The sequence below is a fragment of the Paramisgurnus dabryanus genome, chromosome 22, assembly GCF_030506205.2.
Source record: "Paramisgurnus dabryanus chromosome 22, PD_genome_1.1, whole genome shotgun sequence".
In the NCBI taxonomy this organism is placed as follows: domain Eukaryota; kingdom Metazoa; phylum Chordata; class Actinopteri; order Cypriniformes; family Cobitidae; genus Paramisgurnus; species Paramisgurnus dabryanus.
In genome coordinates this window covers 435,475-450,843 of record NC_133358.1, presented here as the reverse complement: position 1 = coordinate 450,843, position 15,369 = coordinate 435,475, and the positions used below count along the sequence as shown (strand labels likewise).

Sequence of the window (15,369 nt, the reverse complement as noted above, 5' to 3'; positions counted from 1 at the left end):
AGGGTGGATTATTGTAATGGCCTCCTCACTGGCCTTCCCAAAAAGACCATTAGACAGCTCCAGCTCATTCAGAACGCTGCTGCCAGGATTCTGAGCAGAACAAGAAAATACGAACATATCACACCAGTCCTCAGGTCTCTACACTGGCTACCAGTTACATTTAGGATTGATTTTAAAGTATTATTAATGGTTGATCAATCACTCAATGGACTAGGACCTCAATACATTGCTGATATGCTCATTAAATATAAACCCAACAGATGACTCAGATCATTAGGATCACATCAGCAAGAAATACCAAGGGTTCACTCAAAGCAAGGAGAGTCAGCTTTTAGCTATTATGCCAGTCGCAGCTGGAACCAGCTTCCAGAAGAGATCAGATGTGCTCCAACAGTAGTCACATTCAAATCCAGACTCAAAACACATCTGTTTAGCTATGCATTTACTGAATGAGCACTATGCTGCGTCCGAACTGATTGCACTATATTTTATATTCACTATTTTAATTTTTTTTTATTTCTCTTGATTTTATTCTTATTTTAACGGTTTTATACTTTTATTCCTGTTTTATTCTTTTTCACACATTTAAACAATTTTTATTAAAATCACATTTATTTTCTTTTAATTGATATTTTAAATTAATGTATCTTTGATTTTTTGTTTTCTCATTTCTATGTAAAGCACTTTGAATGACCTCTGTGTATGAAATGTGCTATACAAATAAACTTGCCTTGCCTTGCCTTGCCTAGATCATCTCCAATTTGCTTACAAAAGTATGAGGGGAACTGATGATGCAACCATTGGTATGTATCACACCCTGGCAAAGCACCTCCAGACCCCTGCCACTTTGCTAGGGCCTTGTTTATCAATTTTACATCTGCATTTAACAGCATGCAGATTCACACCTTGCTGCAGAGACTATAGATATAGAAGTAAATGGTGGTATTATCCACTTTGTAAGGGACTTCCTCTCTGACCGCCCTCAACAGGTTCTGGTTAATAATACTCGGTCTGACATCCTTGTGCTTAAGTTAGTATTTAGTAAAATTATATGAAACCACAGGCAGGAATAAATATAAACATCCGTGTAAATAGGTCGTCATACAATCTATCCCATTTAGTTTGGTAGTTAACGATAGCTAAGGTTAACTTTACCACAGACGCATTTTTTGCCTTTGATCTCAACAACACTGTAAATTATCGTCAATGTTGTTTGCTAATTAGCAACTTTAAATTTAAACTGAAATTAACATTAATAAAATCACTACTTACAGTTTGTGGTAAGGGTTGTAATGGCCATGTTGCCCACTTTTTCAGTATCAAACGCTGAGCGAAGCCTGATTGATATTGTACCAGGTTAAAAAACCTATCCTTGGTGAAATGGCTGATAAACTAACAACTTTAGATTGTATTGCTCTGGTATCTGGTAGACCTGTTTGAGTCGTGACTCACTCAATCTTTCACCCGGATCTTTAAATTAACTCATGAGTCGTGAGTCTCTAGTATCATTAACCCAGATCAGTTGAGTCCTACTACAATTCAATGTAAAACCATAAACAGCACCACCACACACAAACCTCTTTCAACATTATTGATGTGACTTCACTTGCTCTACAGATCCATTCGAAACCGGCTGATCTGCGCGAGAATTGACCCGAGATTCTCACTCAGAGCTTGAAACATTGCAAACTCGAGAGACCTGCTGATCCGCACAAGCCGCGAACTGCCCTGAGATTCTCACTCGGAGCCGGAAACAATGCGGACTCAAGAGACATGTGAATCTGCTCGGACTCGAGAATCTCTCAACTCGTAACCGGCTGATCCGCGCGAACTATCTCTCGAATCAGAGCCGGAAACACTGCAGATTCACAGATCTGCCGCAAACATTGCAGATTCGAGACTCTCCGGCTCGGGGGGGGGGCTACATAATCTTGACACAGTTTTTTCTTCTATATTTTCTCTATATTATTATGCTATTATTATTAGGCCTATATTTTAAAAAAAATGGTTGCCCATACACACCAAACCTAAAACATATAAGCATGTTATTTCAGAAGTGAAAGGCTTTTGTTGTGGATTTGCTTTTGAGGAGACTTCAGTCGCTCTATAGATCCACTAACCGGCTCCGGCTGATCAGTAGAGATCAGTGGATCTGTAGAGCGACTGAAGTCTCATGAGTCCCATGGTCTGGGAGTCTGAAATGTTTCCGGCTCTGAGAATCTCCAATCGCGTGGATCAGCCGGTTACAAGTGGGTCTGTACTGAGTTTCCTTGGCGATTTAGCAATACTAACTCAAGTGACTCACACAACCCGGATCACTTTAGTGAGTGACTCACAATAACCCGGATCCTTAAAAGGAATCGAGTTTGCCAGGCCTAGTATCTGGTTGTGACTGGAATATATGATTTATATCCATTTTCTCCCTTGCTTGTTTCTTCTCAATACATGCAAAACTTCAGATGATTCTGCTGTTTACGTCCGACTGGCTTAGAATATGGGCGGGTATATAAAAATGTTGGGGGCGTACATCTCCAATGTAACGTCACTGCTGTTGTTATGTTGAGATTGGCCTGTTTTTCGGTGGACTTTTGAATGCACATAATTTACATAAGAATGAGGAAACATTACTGTTTGAGGCTTACGATATGTCATTAACATATACAGAGCTCTAATAATTCAGCTATGACGAGGTAAATATAGTTTTACATTCTTGGTCAGCTTTAAGTAATTTTGTGGGAACGGGGTCTAATATACAGGACAATGATTTGGATGATGTTACTAATTTAGAGAGCTCTTCTATTGTTGTAGCTTTAAATAACTCAAGATGTTTGTATGGTAATCTAATGTTAAATGTACTATTGGGTAGTGTGTTGGCTGCTTGCATGGCTATGATGTTTTCCCTAATAACTGTAATTTTTTAGTAAAGAAGTTCATAAGTAGTCCTAACCCTGTGTTGAAATTTAGTTTCTGTTTCTGTTTGTTCTTTGTTTCTAGTCAGTTTTGCAACTGTGCTAAAGAGGAAACGCAGGTTATTATGATATGTAAGCAATAAGGTACGAGAGGCTGTGCTGTATCGTGAATAAGTAACGGCTGAAGGGCGTTGTTAGGCACAATATATTACCACACAATATTAAATTGTGAATAAAGCACAGCTATTGACCAATCAGAATCAAGGATTGGAACTAACCGTTTTATAATCTTTAATAAGCTTGCTGAGATGAGTAGATCTGGCGGTTTTTATAGCCTGTCTGTAGCATTTAACACTCTCTTTCCATGCTGCACGCCATACCTCTAACTTTGTGCTTCAATAATTTTGTTCCATTTTTCTAGCTACCTTTTTAAGGGCTGCAGTATGGTCTTCATACCATGGACCTGGCATTTTTTCTTTGATTCTCTTTTTCCGAATGGCAGCAACGGCATCCAACGTGCTAGAACAAACATTGTTAAGGTTTTCTATTACAATATCCAGATCTTCATGGTTATCTGCTACATGTTTAATCTGGGATAGGTCCAGAAGAGTACTAATAAAGCAATCTTTAGTGGTGGAAATTATTGCTCTGGCTAATCGGTAGCATGTTGTGGACCTGCTTATGAAATTTGTGTTTGTTTACGTATTAACGTAACGATATAGTTACTACATCAACACAACAGAAAGTGTGCTTTAACTAATTCTGATGTAAACCAGTTGTTTTTGTTGGTTATTTTGGAAATATTATTCACTTTGTACTGCAAAGTTTTCTCACTCGTGAATAACAAGCATGTTATTTCAGAAGTGAAAGGCTTTTGTTGTGGATTTGCTTTTGAGGAGACTTCAGTCGCTCTATAGATCCACTAACCGGCTCCGGCTGATCAGTAGAGATCACTGGATCTGTAGAGCGACTGAAGTCTCATGAGTCCCATGGTCTGGGAGTCTGAAATGTTTCCGGCTCTGAGAATCTCCAATCGCGTGGATCAGCCGGTTACAAGTGGGTCTGTACTGAGTTTCCTTGGCGATTTAGCAATACTAACTCAAGTGACTCACACAACCCGGATCACTTTAGTGAGTGACTCACAATAACCCGGATCCTTAAAAGGAATCGAGTTTGCCAGGCCTAGTATCTGGTTGTGACTGGAATATATGATTTATATCCATTTTCTCCCTTGCTTGTTTCTTCTCAATACATGCAAAACTTCAGATGATTCTGCTGTTTACGTCCGACTGGCTTAGAATATGGGCGGGTATATAAAAATGTTGGGGGCGTACATCTCCAATGTAACGTCACTGCCGTTGTTATGTTGAGATTGGCCTGTTTTTCGGTGGACTTTTGAATGCACATAATTTACATAAGAATGAGGAAACATTACTGTTTGAGGCTTACGATATGTCATTAACATATACAGAGCTCTAATAATTCAGCTATGACGAGGTAAATATAGTTTTACATTCTTGGTCAGCTTTAAGTAATTTTGTGGGAACGGGGTCTAATATACAGGACAATGATTTGGATGATGTTACTAATTTAGAGAGCTCTTCTATTGTTGTAGCTTTAAATAACTCAAGATGTTTGTATGGTAATCTAATGTTAAATGTACTATTGGGTAGTGTGTTGGCTGCTTGCATGGCTATGATGTTTTCCCTAATAACTGTAATTTTTTAGTAAAGAAGTTCATAAGTAGTCCTAACCCTGTGTTGAAATTTAGTTTCGGTTTCTGTTTGTTCTTTGTTTCTAGTCAGTTTTGCAACTGTGCTAAAGAGGAAACGCAGGTTATTATGATATGTAAGCAATAAGGTACGAGAGGCTGTGCTGTATCGTGAATAAGTAACGGCTGAAGGGCGTTGTTAGGCACAATATATTACCACACAATATTAAATTGTGAATAAAGCACAGCTATTGACCAATCAGAATCAAGGATTGGAACTAACCGTTTTATAATCTTTAATAAGCTTGCTGAGATGAGTAGATCTGGCGGTTTTTATAGCCTGTCTGTAGCATTTAACACTCTCTTTCCATGCTGCATGCCATACCTCTAACTTTGTGCTTCAATAATTTTGTTCCATTTTTCTAGCTACCTTTTTAAGGGCTGCAGTATGGTCTTCATACCATGGACCTGGCATTTTTTCTTTGATTCTCTTTTTCCGAATGGCAGCAACGGCATCCAACGTGCTAGAACAAACATTGTTAAGGTTTTCTATTACAATATCCAGATCTTCATGGTTATCTGCTACATGTTTAATCTGGGATAGGTCCAGAAGAGTACTAATAAAGCAATCTTTAGTGGTGGAAATTATTGCTCTGGCTAATCGGTAGCATGTTATGGACCTGCTTATGAAATTTGTGTTTGTTTACGTATTAACGTAACGATATAGTTACTACATCAACACAACAGAAAGTGTGCTTTAACTAATTCTGATGTAAACCAGTTGTTTTTGTTGGTTATTTTGGAAATATTATTCACTTTGTACTGCAAAGTTTTCTCACTCGTGAATAAGACATGAGATGTGACCGTCTGATCCAGGGTTATTATAGTTTTAAAAAAAATATTAGTTTTTATTTTTATTTCGTTTTGTAATGTGTTATTTTATTTCAGTTTAGTTTTAGTTATTTTTAGTGGTGCATAAATAGTTTTGATTTCGTTTCTATTTTTCAAAAATCATTACTTTTAGTTTTTATTTAGTTTTAGTATAGTTTTAGTCTTTAGCATAATATCATGGTTGTGTACATACACCTTGCCAAATCTGGAAATGATGAAAATACGATGAGAATAAGAGGATTTAAAAAAAGTTTTGTTTATTTAGTACTATCAGTCAAAGGCCGGGACAAATACCACACCAACCAACACTCTAAATTCTGTTGTGTTATTTGGGTAAATATAATATACATGTATAAATATACATGTTTGGTTATAAATAATCATATGCTGGGTTGTTAACACAAACATGAGTTAAAACAACCCAGCATTGCATTGAAACAACCCAGCATATGTTTATTTCAGCACAGTACATTTATTTTTCTTACTTGTACAAACTTATGTCTGTGCACAACAACTGAAAATCAATGCAAAGTTTAATGTTCTGCCTATGAGTGTCCATTTCTGTACCAGAAGAGATCGCTGTACTAACATAAAATGCTTATTTGTTGACTAAATATTAATATATAATATTATTTGTTGATTATCCGCAAAGGCATATAATAGTTTCAGATTAGTTAAGCGGACATTCTGTATCATAGCAACCAAAAAGCGTCAGCTAACACTGCCAAGCAAGTGGTTGGTGTTAGCGTTTTCAGCCATATTTAACGTTTTAATGCTTCCGTGTAGAGATAATTAAGCCTTTTTCAGTTATTGTAATGGTTTGCCAGCAGAAACAAATTGTCTTACTAAACTAGCCGTTAGCAACAAGATTATGTTTTCTGAACCGAACTGTTGGCTCGGGGGCAGGGATCCAGTGCCCTGACAGCGTCATACACATCACGTGACGCTGCTGTGCAGGTCAGGAGTTCTAATAGACTGCCACCTATTGGTCATTAATGATTCAGCAACGTCTGCTCATTTGCTTATGATCCGGTAATATGGGTGACTCCGTGTTCAACTGCTGATCCAATAACATTTAAAAAACGAAAACGCAAGTTTTGTTTTCCTAAATTTTAGTTACTTTTAGTTAGTTTTACAGGTCCACATTATAGTTATAGTTTAGTTTTAGTTTTTTTTAGAAACCTTCGTTTTTATTTTATTTCAGTTAACGAAAATGTTTTTTCACTAATAGTTTCAGTTTTCGTGATAGTTTTCGTTTACGATAATAACCCTGGTCTGATCTGTGCGTGTTCATGTGTTTTGAAAGAGGCGTGACTTTGGATGGTGATTTGACTTGAGGGTGGGATCATGATTTCATTGCTAGGTGGCTACCGTTAGCATTTTTCAAAATATGAAACTCTACCTTTAAATGAATGAATTGGACACTAAAGAGAAACTACTAATTTTGTGGCAGCATACAATAATAATACATTTTATTTATAATGCACTTTTCATCACAGATCTCAAAGTGCTACAGGTTAAAAACAATAAAAATGAGAAGAAACAGTTAAAAATACAATGATGCGAGGTGCTTTATTAGAATTACAGACGTGGATAGACTCTTTCTTACTCGGCATAAGTTGCATGTTACATAAACATTCTTGCCTTTCAAGTCAACAATAAAAAAATAATGCTTATTATATCAAAGCAAAAAATGCAAAAGAAGTGCTGCTGGGGGTGTAAAATACTGTTCTTGGTGCTCTTTGGATGCAAGTGATATTTTCTACTCAATAAATAAAGAATCCCTGATGAAGGCTTGTTGGCCGCAACGCGTAGGTGTATTTGTCACCTATAAAATTAATACACTGCTTAATATTCTTAGTATTTTTGTCTTGTTTTCAGTAAAAATATCCAAAAATTCTTAAATTAAGATGCTTTTCCTTTATGAGCAAAAGACCCAAGAAAATAAGTATAGTTTTTAGACGATTTTTTTTTCTTGAATTTAGTGTTTAAGAAAAATTTTCAAGATTATTTTGCTTACTTATTTTTTACTGATTTTCCAAGGTCATTTTGCTAATCAAGAAAATACATCTTAATTTAAGAATGTTTACATATTTTTACTGAAAACAAGACAAAAATAGTCTTGTTAAAGATGCTACACTGCAAAATAAATGATTTTGTAGAAAAAAAATCTTATTTTTTGTCTTTTTTTTCAGTTAAAATATCTTAAAATTCTTAAATTAAGAAGCATTTTCTTCATAAGCAAAATGACCCAAGAAAATAAGTCTAGTTTTTAGACCCAAAATATAAAATGTTAGTGATTTTGTGCATAAAACAAGCAAAAAAATCTGCCAATTGGGTAAGCAAAATAATCTTGAACCTTTTTCTTAAACACAAAATTCAAGAAATATTCAAGAAAAAATTGCTTACCCCATTGGCAGATTTTTTGCCATCTAGTGGATAATCGCGGTATTACAGATTAACATAAAACCTCATTAGGAACACATTTTTTTAAGCAAATGTTTTCTATTAATTGACGAGATAACTTGTCAATGTTGGGGAAAGAGCTAAGTGTGACTTAAATGTTTTTGGGGTTATTGTATATTATTTATTTTCTATGCCACAGGAATAATTGTGACATCGTGGCCCAATATGGACAGAGAAGCCAAGGAGACACATCAGGTTGTGGTTCAAGTAAAAGATATGCTTGGACTTACCGGAGGCTATACCACCACAACCACAGTGACCATCAGCCTGACGGATGTCAATGACAACGGACCCATGTTCCAGCACAGTGAGCATGCCGAACGCTATACTACACAGAAATGTGTCATTGAATCAACCAAATTACGTAACACTGTTTGTGATGATATGTCTAATTTAGCGCATATTAAAAAAAACTAATCTGTGAGATACTTCTAAATACAGATCTAATTGTATTGTTGTTTGTGCATTTTAATATAGTAAAAATACACGTTGTATTTAAAGGTGCCTTTCAAAACACCCAAGGGCTTGCAAGCAAGCAAAATGGAATATAACAGACTAAAAATCACAGCATTAAAAATTACAACAGCACAACAACACACATTGTACACACAAGTGACCAGTACATGGATAAGAACTGCAATGTTATTCATTGTGAGAGAAGGATGGAGAATAATATTAAGGAGGTGAAAGTAAACAGAGCATGTACTGTTGATGTGGACTTCAAGGGAAAGTGTGCTTTCCAGGATGAGTTTTAAACTTTTAATCATCTTAAGCTGGGTTCGGCTGTGAAATGTGTAAGCTCAAAGCCACAGGTGGAAAGTAACAAATTACATTTACTCACAGTACTGTAATTGAGTAGTTTTTTTGTGTACTTTTACTTTTTTGAGCAGTTTTTAAAATCTGTACTTTTAATTTTACTTAAGTATGTTTTGTTTAAAGTATTGAACTTAGCTACATTTTATATATCACATTCGTTACGGAGTAAAAAATATTTAAAAAAGCAAGGTGATAAAGGCGCGCCATGTATAGCCTGCTGATTGATTGATGGGCAGGGAACGCACTAAACTCAAAATGCATGTTCATGGATGGGGACGAGACAGGCGGCAGCCGTTGATGCAGACACTCAATTGAATTATTATGAAAGAAATATTTAAGCGACCACTTTGCATCTTAAAAAACTCGACATCAAACCTGTGCAAGCATGTTCAGGTGATTTCATGATACCAGGCACACACACTGTAAAATGTAATAAGTTGTGTTAACTTAAAAAAGTGAGGAAACCGATTGCCTTAAATTTATAAGTAAAGTATAGTATTCATTTAAAGTCGGTAAAACTAAATAGTATTTGTAGACTAAACTTACTCATTAAGTAAAGTATAGTATTCATTTTAAGTTGGTAAAACTAAATAGTATTTGTAGACTAAACTTACTCATTAAGTAAAGTATAGTATTCATTTTTTTAAGTTGGTAAAACTAAATAGTATTTGTAGACTAAACTTAATTATAAAGTACAATTAAGTACTAGTAACTCAAAAGCATTAGTTGAGGTAACTTCTTATTAGTGTTCACTTTACTAGTAAATATAAGGAAACCGATTGCCTCACATTTTTAAGTAAGCTAAACTAACAAAAACGAGTAAAGCAAGAAATGAACTATGTTGTCAAAACATTCATTTTATTGTAACAGTGTACAAAAATTGTTTCTTTAAAGCATTTTTAAAACAAAAAGGGTTGATGGTGAGTGATTAAAACAACAAATATTCAACCCTACAATAAAACGTGTGTTACTGCAAACACACATAACACATTAAAACAGACATTTTTGTTGTGGGTATAGGGATTTATCACCAATCAACCCGGATACAACACCCACAATGCAACAACAGACCTAAGTCTTGTTTATGCTATTACAAACATGAAAAACAGAGTAAAAACAAGTTACTAGCATTTTGGTTTTTGTTTCCAGGCTGATAGTTGACTAAATAAAACAGATGCAACAGACCTACAGTAACACGGTCTTGTTTCTGCCATCATAAACTTCTTGACCAACACATTCAAGCTTTGCAGCAATTACAGTTTTGGTCTTTCAAGACCCAAAATACACCTAGTGTAACAACAGACCTACAATAACAGTCTTTCTCTCATCAGCTCTAATCCGATTAAAACATCAGACTTTTTTAGATGCGAGTATAGGAATTTGTTTTAATCAGTCACCCATCAACCTGGATACAACACCCAAAATTCAACAATAGACACGAGACTAAATATTTCTGTTATTACTAACATAAACGTCTTGGCTAAATAAAGTTTTGTTTCTGCAGTTTTGCAACCAGGTTGGTAGGTGTCTTATTAAAGCTACCAAAGAAATTCAACAACAGACCTACTACAACACGGCCTTGTTTCTGTAATCAGAAACACAAAAACACATCTTGACCAAAACATTCAAGTTATGCAGCAATTATGGTTTGTTTTTCTAGGATTTATACCCAAGTTGATGGATGACAAAAAAAAAAATCGAAACAAAGCTAAAAAAAATTACAGTAACAAATCCTTGTTTCTGCAAACACTGCACATTTTAAATAAAACAGAATTATTTTGAGTGATTACAGTTTTACATTTTTGTTTTAATCAATCACCCATCAACCTGGATAAAACACCCAAAGTGCAACAACAGACCCACAATAATAACAACATGGTCTTTTTCTGCCATCAGAAACATAAAACAAAACTGTTTAAAACATCAGAAGGTTTTTAAGTTGCAGGTATTGAAATTTGTTTTAATCAGTCACCCATCAATGTGGACACAACACCCAAAATTCAACAGACCTACAGTACAGTCCTACAGTCTTGTTTCTGCTATTAAAAACATACTGAACAAATCTTGACTACAAAGCTTTTAGTGACTGCAGTTCTGGTTTTCTATCCAACTTGGCAGGTAACTGATTAAAAAAAACAAAAAAATGCCACAATGGACCTACAGTAACACGGTCTTGTTTCTGCCATCAGAACACATACATACAAAAACAGACCTATCGTAACAAAGTCTTGTTTCTGAAATCAGAAACACATTAAAAACATCAGTAGGTTTTTTAGTGATTGCAGTTTTGGCTTGAGAGATTTGTGCCCCAGGGAAAGAAAAACCCTTTGAATGAACTCAAAAGTGTTTTTAAGTTGTAAAGGGTACTCCATATTTAAAGCATAGATTAGCCCAAAAACTAAACACATAGCATGTGGAACATTCTCAAGTCCATCCATTGCTATAACACCCTCCAAAATTATTGCTGTATCAGTGAGCTCCAATGGCAAACCTTGTGGAGACATTGTGCTGTCCTCTGGTACCACAGCGAGAATTCCTATCGATACTTCAGGTGCAACAATATCACAGTCCTAAGATAGAAAGAAATGCAATTAAAATACATTCTTATACGGCAAACAATTGCATGTGCCTTTTAAAGATATAAACTGCTTAAGGTGTTGTTACTAGTTCTTGAAGTAACATTTAAACTTGTAACAGGGCTTCAGTGAGAATTTTCAATTTGGACCTTTTCAGCAAAAGCATTATTAAAACATTTAATAGCAGTGTCTTTTTAGTAAAACTGTTACATCCATCCCACGATCATTTGCTTTCTGCAAAATATCTTCCTTTGTGTTCATCAGAACAAAGAAATGTATACAGGTTTTTAACAAAATGAGATCCTTTCACCACCCGTTTAATGTTTATCTTATTGTTTAACTCTTATTTGTTGGTCAAAATTCAAGACATTAATTTAAATTAGATTTTTATATGTTTGGACAGAGTTTCATCCACATTTTCAAATTTATTTGATCAAATGTTATGAAAAATAAAGTATATTTTTAACTTGCATTTTATTTATCTTTAATGTACTCTATATAAGATCTCTTTAATAAACGTAATGCTGACACAAAAATTCTTTCTTGTAGCACTTTTTACAGAAATTAAATTAGAAGAATACTTACAAAGCATGTTTTTAAAGAGCCACACAGATCCAAAATCGAAACTTACCTTTATTGCAGTGTGTCATGTAGCTGTCCATCAATGTAAACAACGTGTAAAGTAGTTGAACCAAAAAGTGCACGATAAATAAAGTTATTGGCTTCTAAAGTAGGGAGTCGACTCTGAATCGCTGAAACGAGTCGTTATAGGGAGTGAGTCTTCTTCCTGATATTATCCACGTCACACGAACTTATCCACGTCACATGAGATACTAATCTCCGCCTACAGCCATGCCCGGGAGAAACGAAAACTATGACCCGCCCACAGCTAGTTTGTGTGTGAGTGTAAAAACATCAGCTCACGTTGTGTTTTCAGCTTGTGTTGTTTTCACTACCAAAGGAGACTTTTTCAAGGAGGGATATACTAAACGTGTCTGGCTGTGAAGAATCAGTGGTTAAAATTAATTTTTATCGGAGGGATTTAGACGTTTGGCAATGAAAGATGGTTCAGTATCCACTATATTTGGAACAACATGCGTCTTCTAACCACAAACTGTAAGTATGATTATAGCTACATACTTGCTTAAACGAGTGTAAAATGTCTATATTAGTTTTTATTGCTTGGATTAATGATGAATTATATCGTTGTTTAAACTCTAACTTATATACTGTCAGAGTCACGATAGCAAGCGGTTTTGCTATGACCCGGTTAGTTTACATAAATGCTTAAATGAGTGTAAAATTGTTAGTTTCAATCGTCGTTTGTATTGTTTGGATTAATGATGAATGATGTTGTGTGTTTAAACTGTTAATTTACTGTCAGAGAGTCACGTTAGCAAACGGCTAACGCATGCTCATTTACGGTTTGGTAATGACCCGGTTAGTTTACATAAATGCTTAAATGAGTGTAAAATGTTAGTTTCAATCGTCGTTGTTATTGCTTGGATTAATGATGAATGATGTGTATTGATGTTGATAATGTCTTCTCAGTAAATCATAATAATAATTTAATAATAATTCCTTACATTTATATAGCGCTTTTCTCAGTACTCAAAGCGCTTTACATATGAACGGGGGAATCTCCTTAACCACCACCAATGTGCAGCATCCACCTGGATGATGCGACGGCAGCCATATTGCGCCAGAACGCCCACCACACACCAGCTTATTAGTGGAGAGGAGATAGAGTGATATAGCCAATTAGTATGAGGGATGATTAGTAGGCCAATGGGCAAGTTTTTTTGGCCAGGATGCCGGGGCACACCCCTACTCTTTTTCGAAGGACATCCTGGGATTTTTTTAATGACCACAGAGAGTCAGGACCTCGGTTTAACGTCTCATCCGAAAGACGGTGCTTGTTGACAGTATAGTGTCCCCGTCACTATACTGGGGTGTTAGGACCCACACAGACCCACAGGGTGAGCACCCCCTGCTGGTCTCACTAACATCTCTACTAGCAGCAACCTGGTTTTCCCAGGTGGTCTCCCATCCAAGTACTGACCAGGCTCAGCCCTGCTTAGCTTCAGTGGGCAAGCTGTCTTGAGCTACAGGGTGATATGGCTGCAGGGTTCATGTTAGCACGAGGTCAATACTGCACTGTTGTTGGTCTGTGCCTGTGGTCTGTGTGACTGATCTGTGATCTGTGCAAAGACACTGTGTCAGTTGACCAATCAGAGCAGAGTAGGCTACTGAAAGGTGGGGTTTAGGCAGACTGAGTCGTTGAACGGCTTCACACGAATCGTTTAATTTACAGTGTTTTTTGACCTTGCATGCATTTAAACCTGTTGTCCGGGACTTATAAATAGTGATAGGATGCTTAAAATTGTCAACTTACTGGCTCTTTAAGAAGTCTGTAGTGTCTTCCCCAAGAAGGACAGCAAGACCACGGAGAACTGCTGTCCGCCGAGCAGTGACATCAGTGATGTTCTAACAAATAATACATAAATTAAAGATCAACAGCGAAAACAAATTACTTTATAGTTGACAAAAAACAACACTTACTGCCGACTTCATTTGCAGAACAGAAAAAACAACACATAAGACTTAAAACATTAAGACTTAAAACATTTTAACATGCCCTAGATAAAATGTGTCTTAATTACCTGACTTTCCTTGAAGAGTGCTGGCCATCTTTGAAAAGTCTCTTTTACTGAAGGCTCCTTTTCAACCAAATCTTTTCTTCCTAGCAAAAAAGTTATGTCCATGTACTGTGCTATCAGTGTAGAACTTGGATGTCGTTTCTTCATTTCCTCAACGATTTCTAATCATTTTGATTCCATGCTGCTTTCATTTTCACCAGAAGGCATACTGTATTGGGAAGAAAATTTATCTCGAAACGTTTGGGTTTCTTGACATTTCTTGGAGAATCTTGGCTCCCTCTTTTCATTGAATTAACAAAACCATCTGTGCATCCAGCTCTCCGTAGTTTGCTCATGTAATTACCAATTTTAAACTTAATACAGTTTTTCCATCCATTCCATCCAGTGGAGGAGCCTGGTTCAAAAAGGCATGGATGTTTTTTGACAAGTGCCGATGCAACATCATTGAAATCTTCTTCACGGGGATATGCCTTAAATTTGTACATAGCCTCAGCAAGCTTTTCAAGCACTTCATGTTTCATGTTCCTGGGAACTTGCAAGTATGTCTTATCACTCATAAACAAGAGGTTTCCCTGGTGCAGCCTGTATTCCACATCCACGGAAAAGCTAGGAATTTCAAATGTTTCTGGCCATGGGTCCTGGCGTGTAAGAGGCGACTCTTCTTGAGAGGTAACAGAAATAATGTCGGTGTCGGCCTGGCTCGGTGTTGGTGATGTCACGTGAGAGATTACCTTCAAAGTGGGCTTCTCAGGTAAATCTGCAATGTCATTAAGGTTAACAAGTGCATTTTACGTTAAAATCAGCGTCTTCATACTGAAGAGAGAATGTGTATTGAAGATGAAGATGCTGCCCAAGCTGTTCAATCAGGGAGTCCAAGGTTTGTGGTTTGCTAGGATGCGTGACCTTCCGAATATCATTTTCAGTCACAATCACTCTTAAAACAGTTCTCGTCTCCATTATGTCATGTGGACCTAAAAATAAAATAATAGAAAACAAATGACTGACACGTTCCACAATTTTCCAGTATTAGACCCAAGACAATATTCAGCACAAGATGAAATGTTTATTTGTAACAAATATCCTGCCTTGTAGTTTGTAGGTTGGCAGTGGAAACAAGTCATTCAAATCAGAAAGCTTAAGGACTGACATAAGTAGTACATGGCTGGACAATTCATAGGAACGCAGATGCTCGGTGTACCACGCTGTCTGTTCTTTGCACACAAACAAAACATTTGATGTTGATGACTACAATTTTTACAATTTCCCTGAAATCAGGTAGACCTGAACAGGAGCCAACAGAAACAACTACATCTGGACAGTACTTAATGCCATCAATGCAT

At 36.3% G+C, this 15,369-nt stretch overlaps 1 protein-coding gene across 2 annotated transcripts in view; it reads left to right on the top strand.

The window, feature by feature from the left end:
• cdh19 (cadherin 19, type 2) overlaps positions 1–15,369 on the top strand; it is a 377,589-nt gene that overhangs the window by 98,967 nt on the left and 263,253 nt on the right. For both annotated transcript variants that reach the window (XM_065287947.2, XM_065287949.2), the window contains exon 5: positions 8,117–8,284. In XM_065287947.2, coding sequence (XP_065144019.1) covers positions 8,117–8,284 — 168 coding nt within the window. The remainder of the gene's footprint in view (positions 1–8,116; positions 8,285–15,369) is intronic.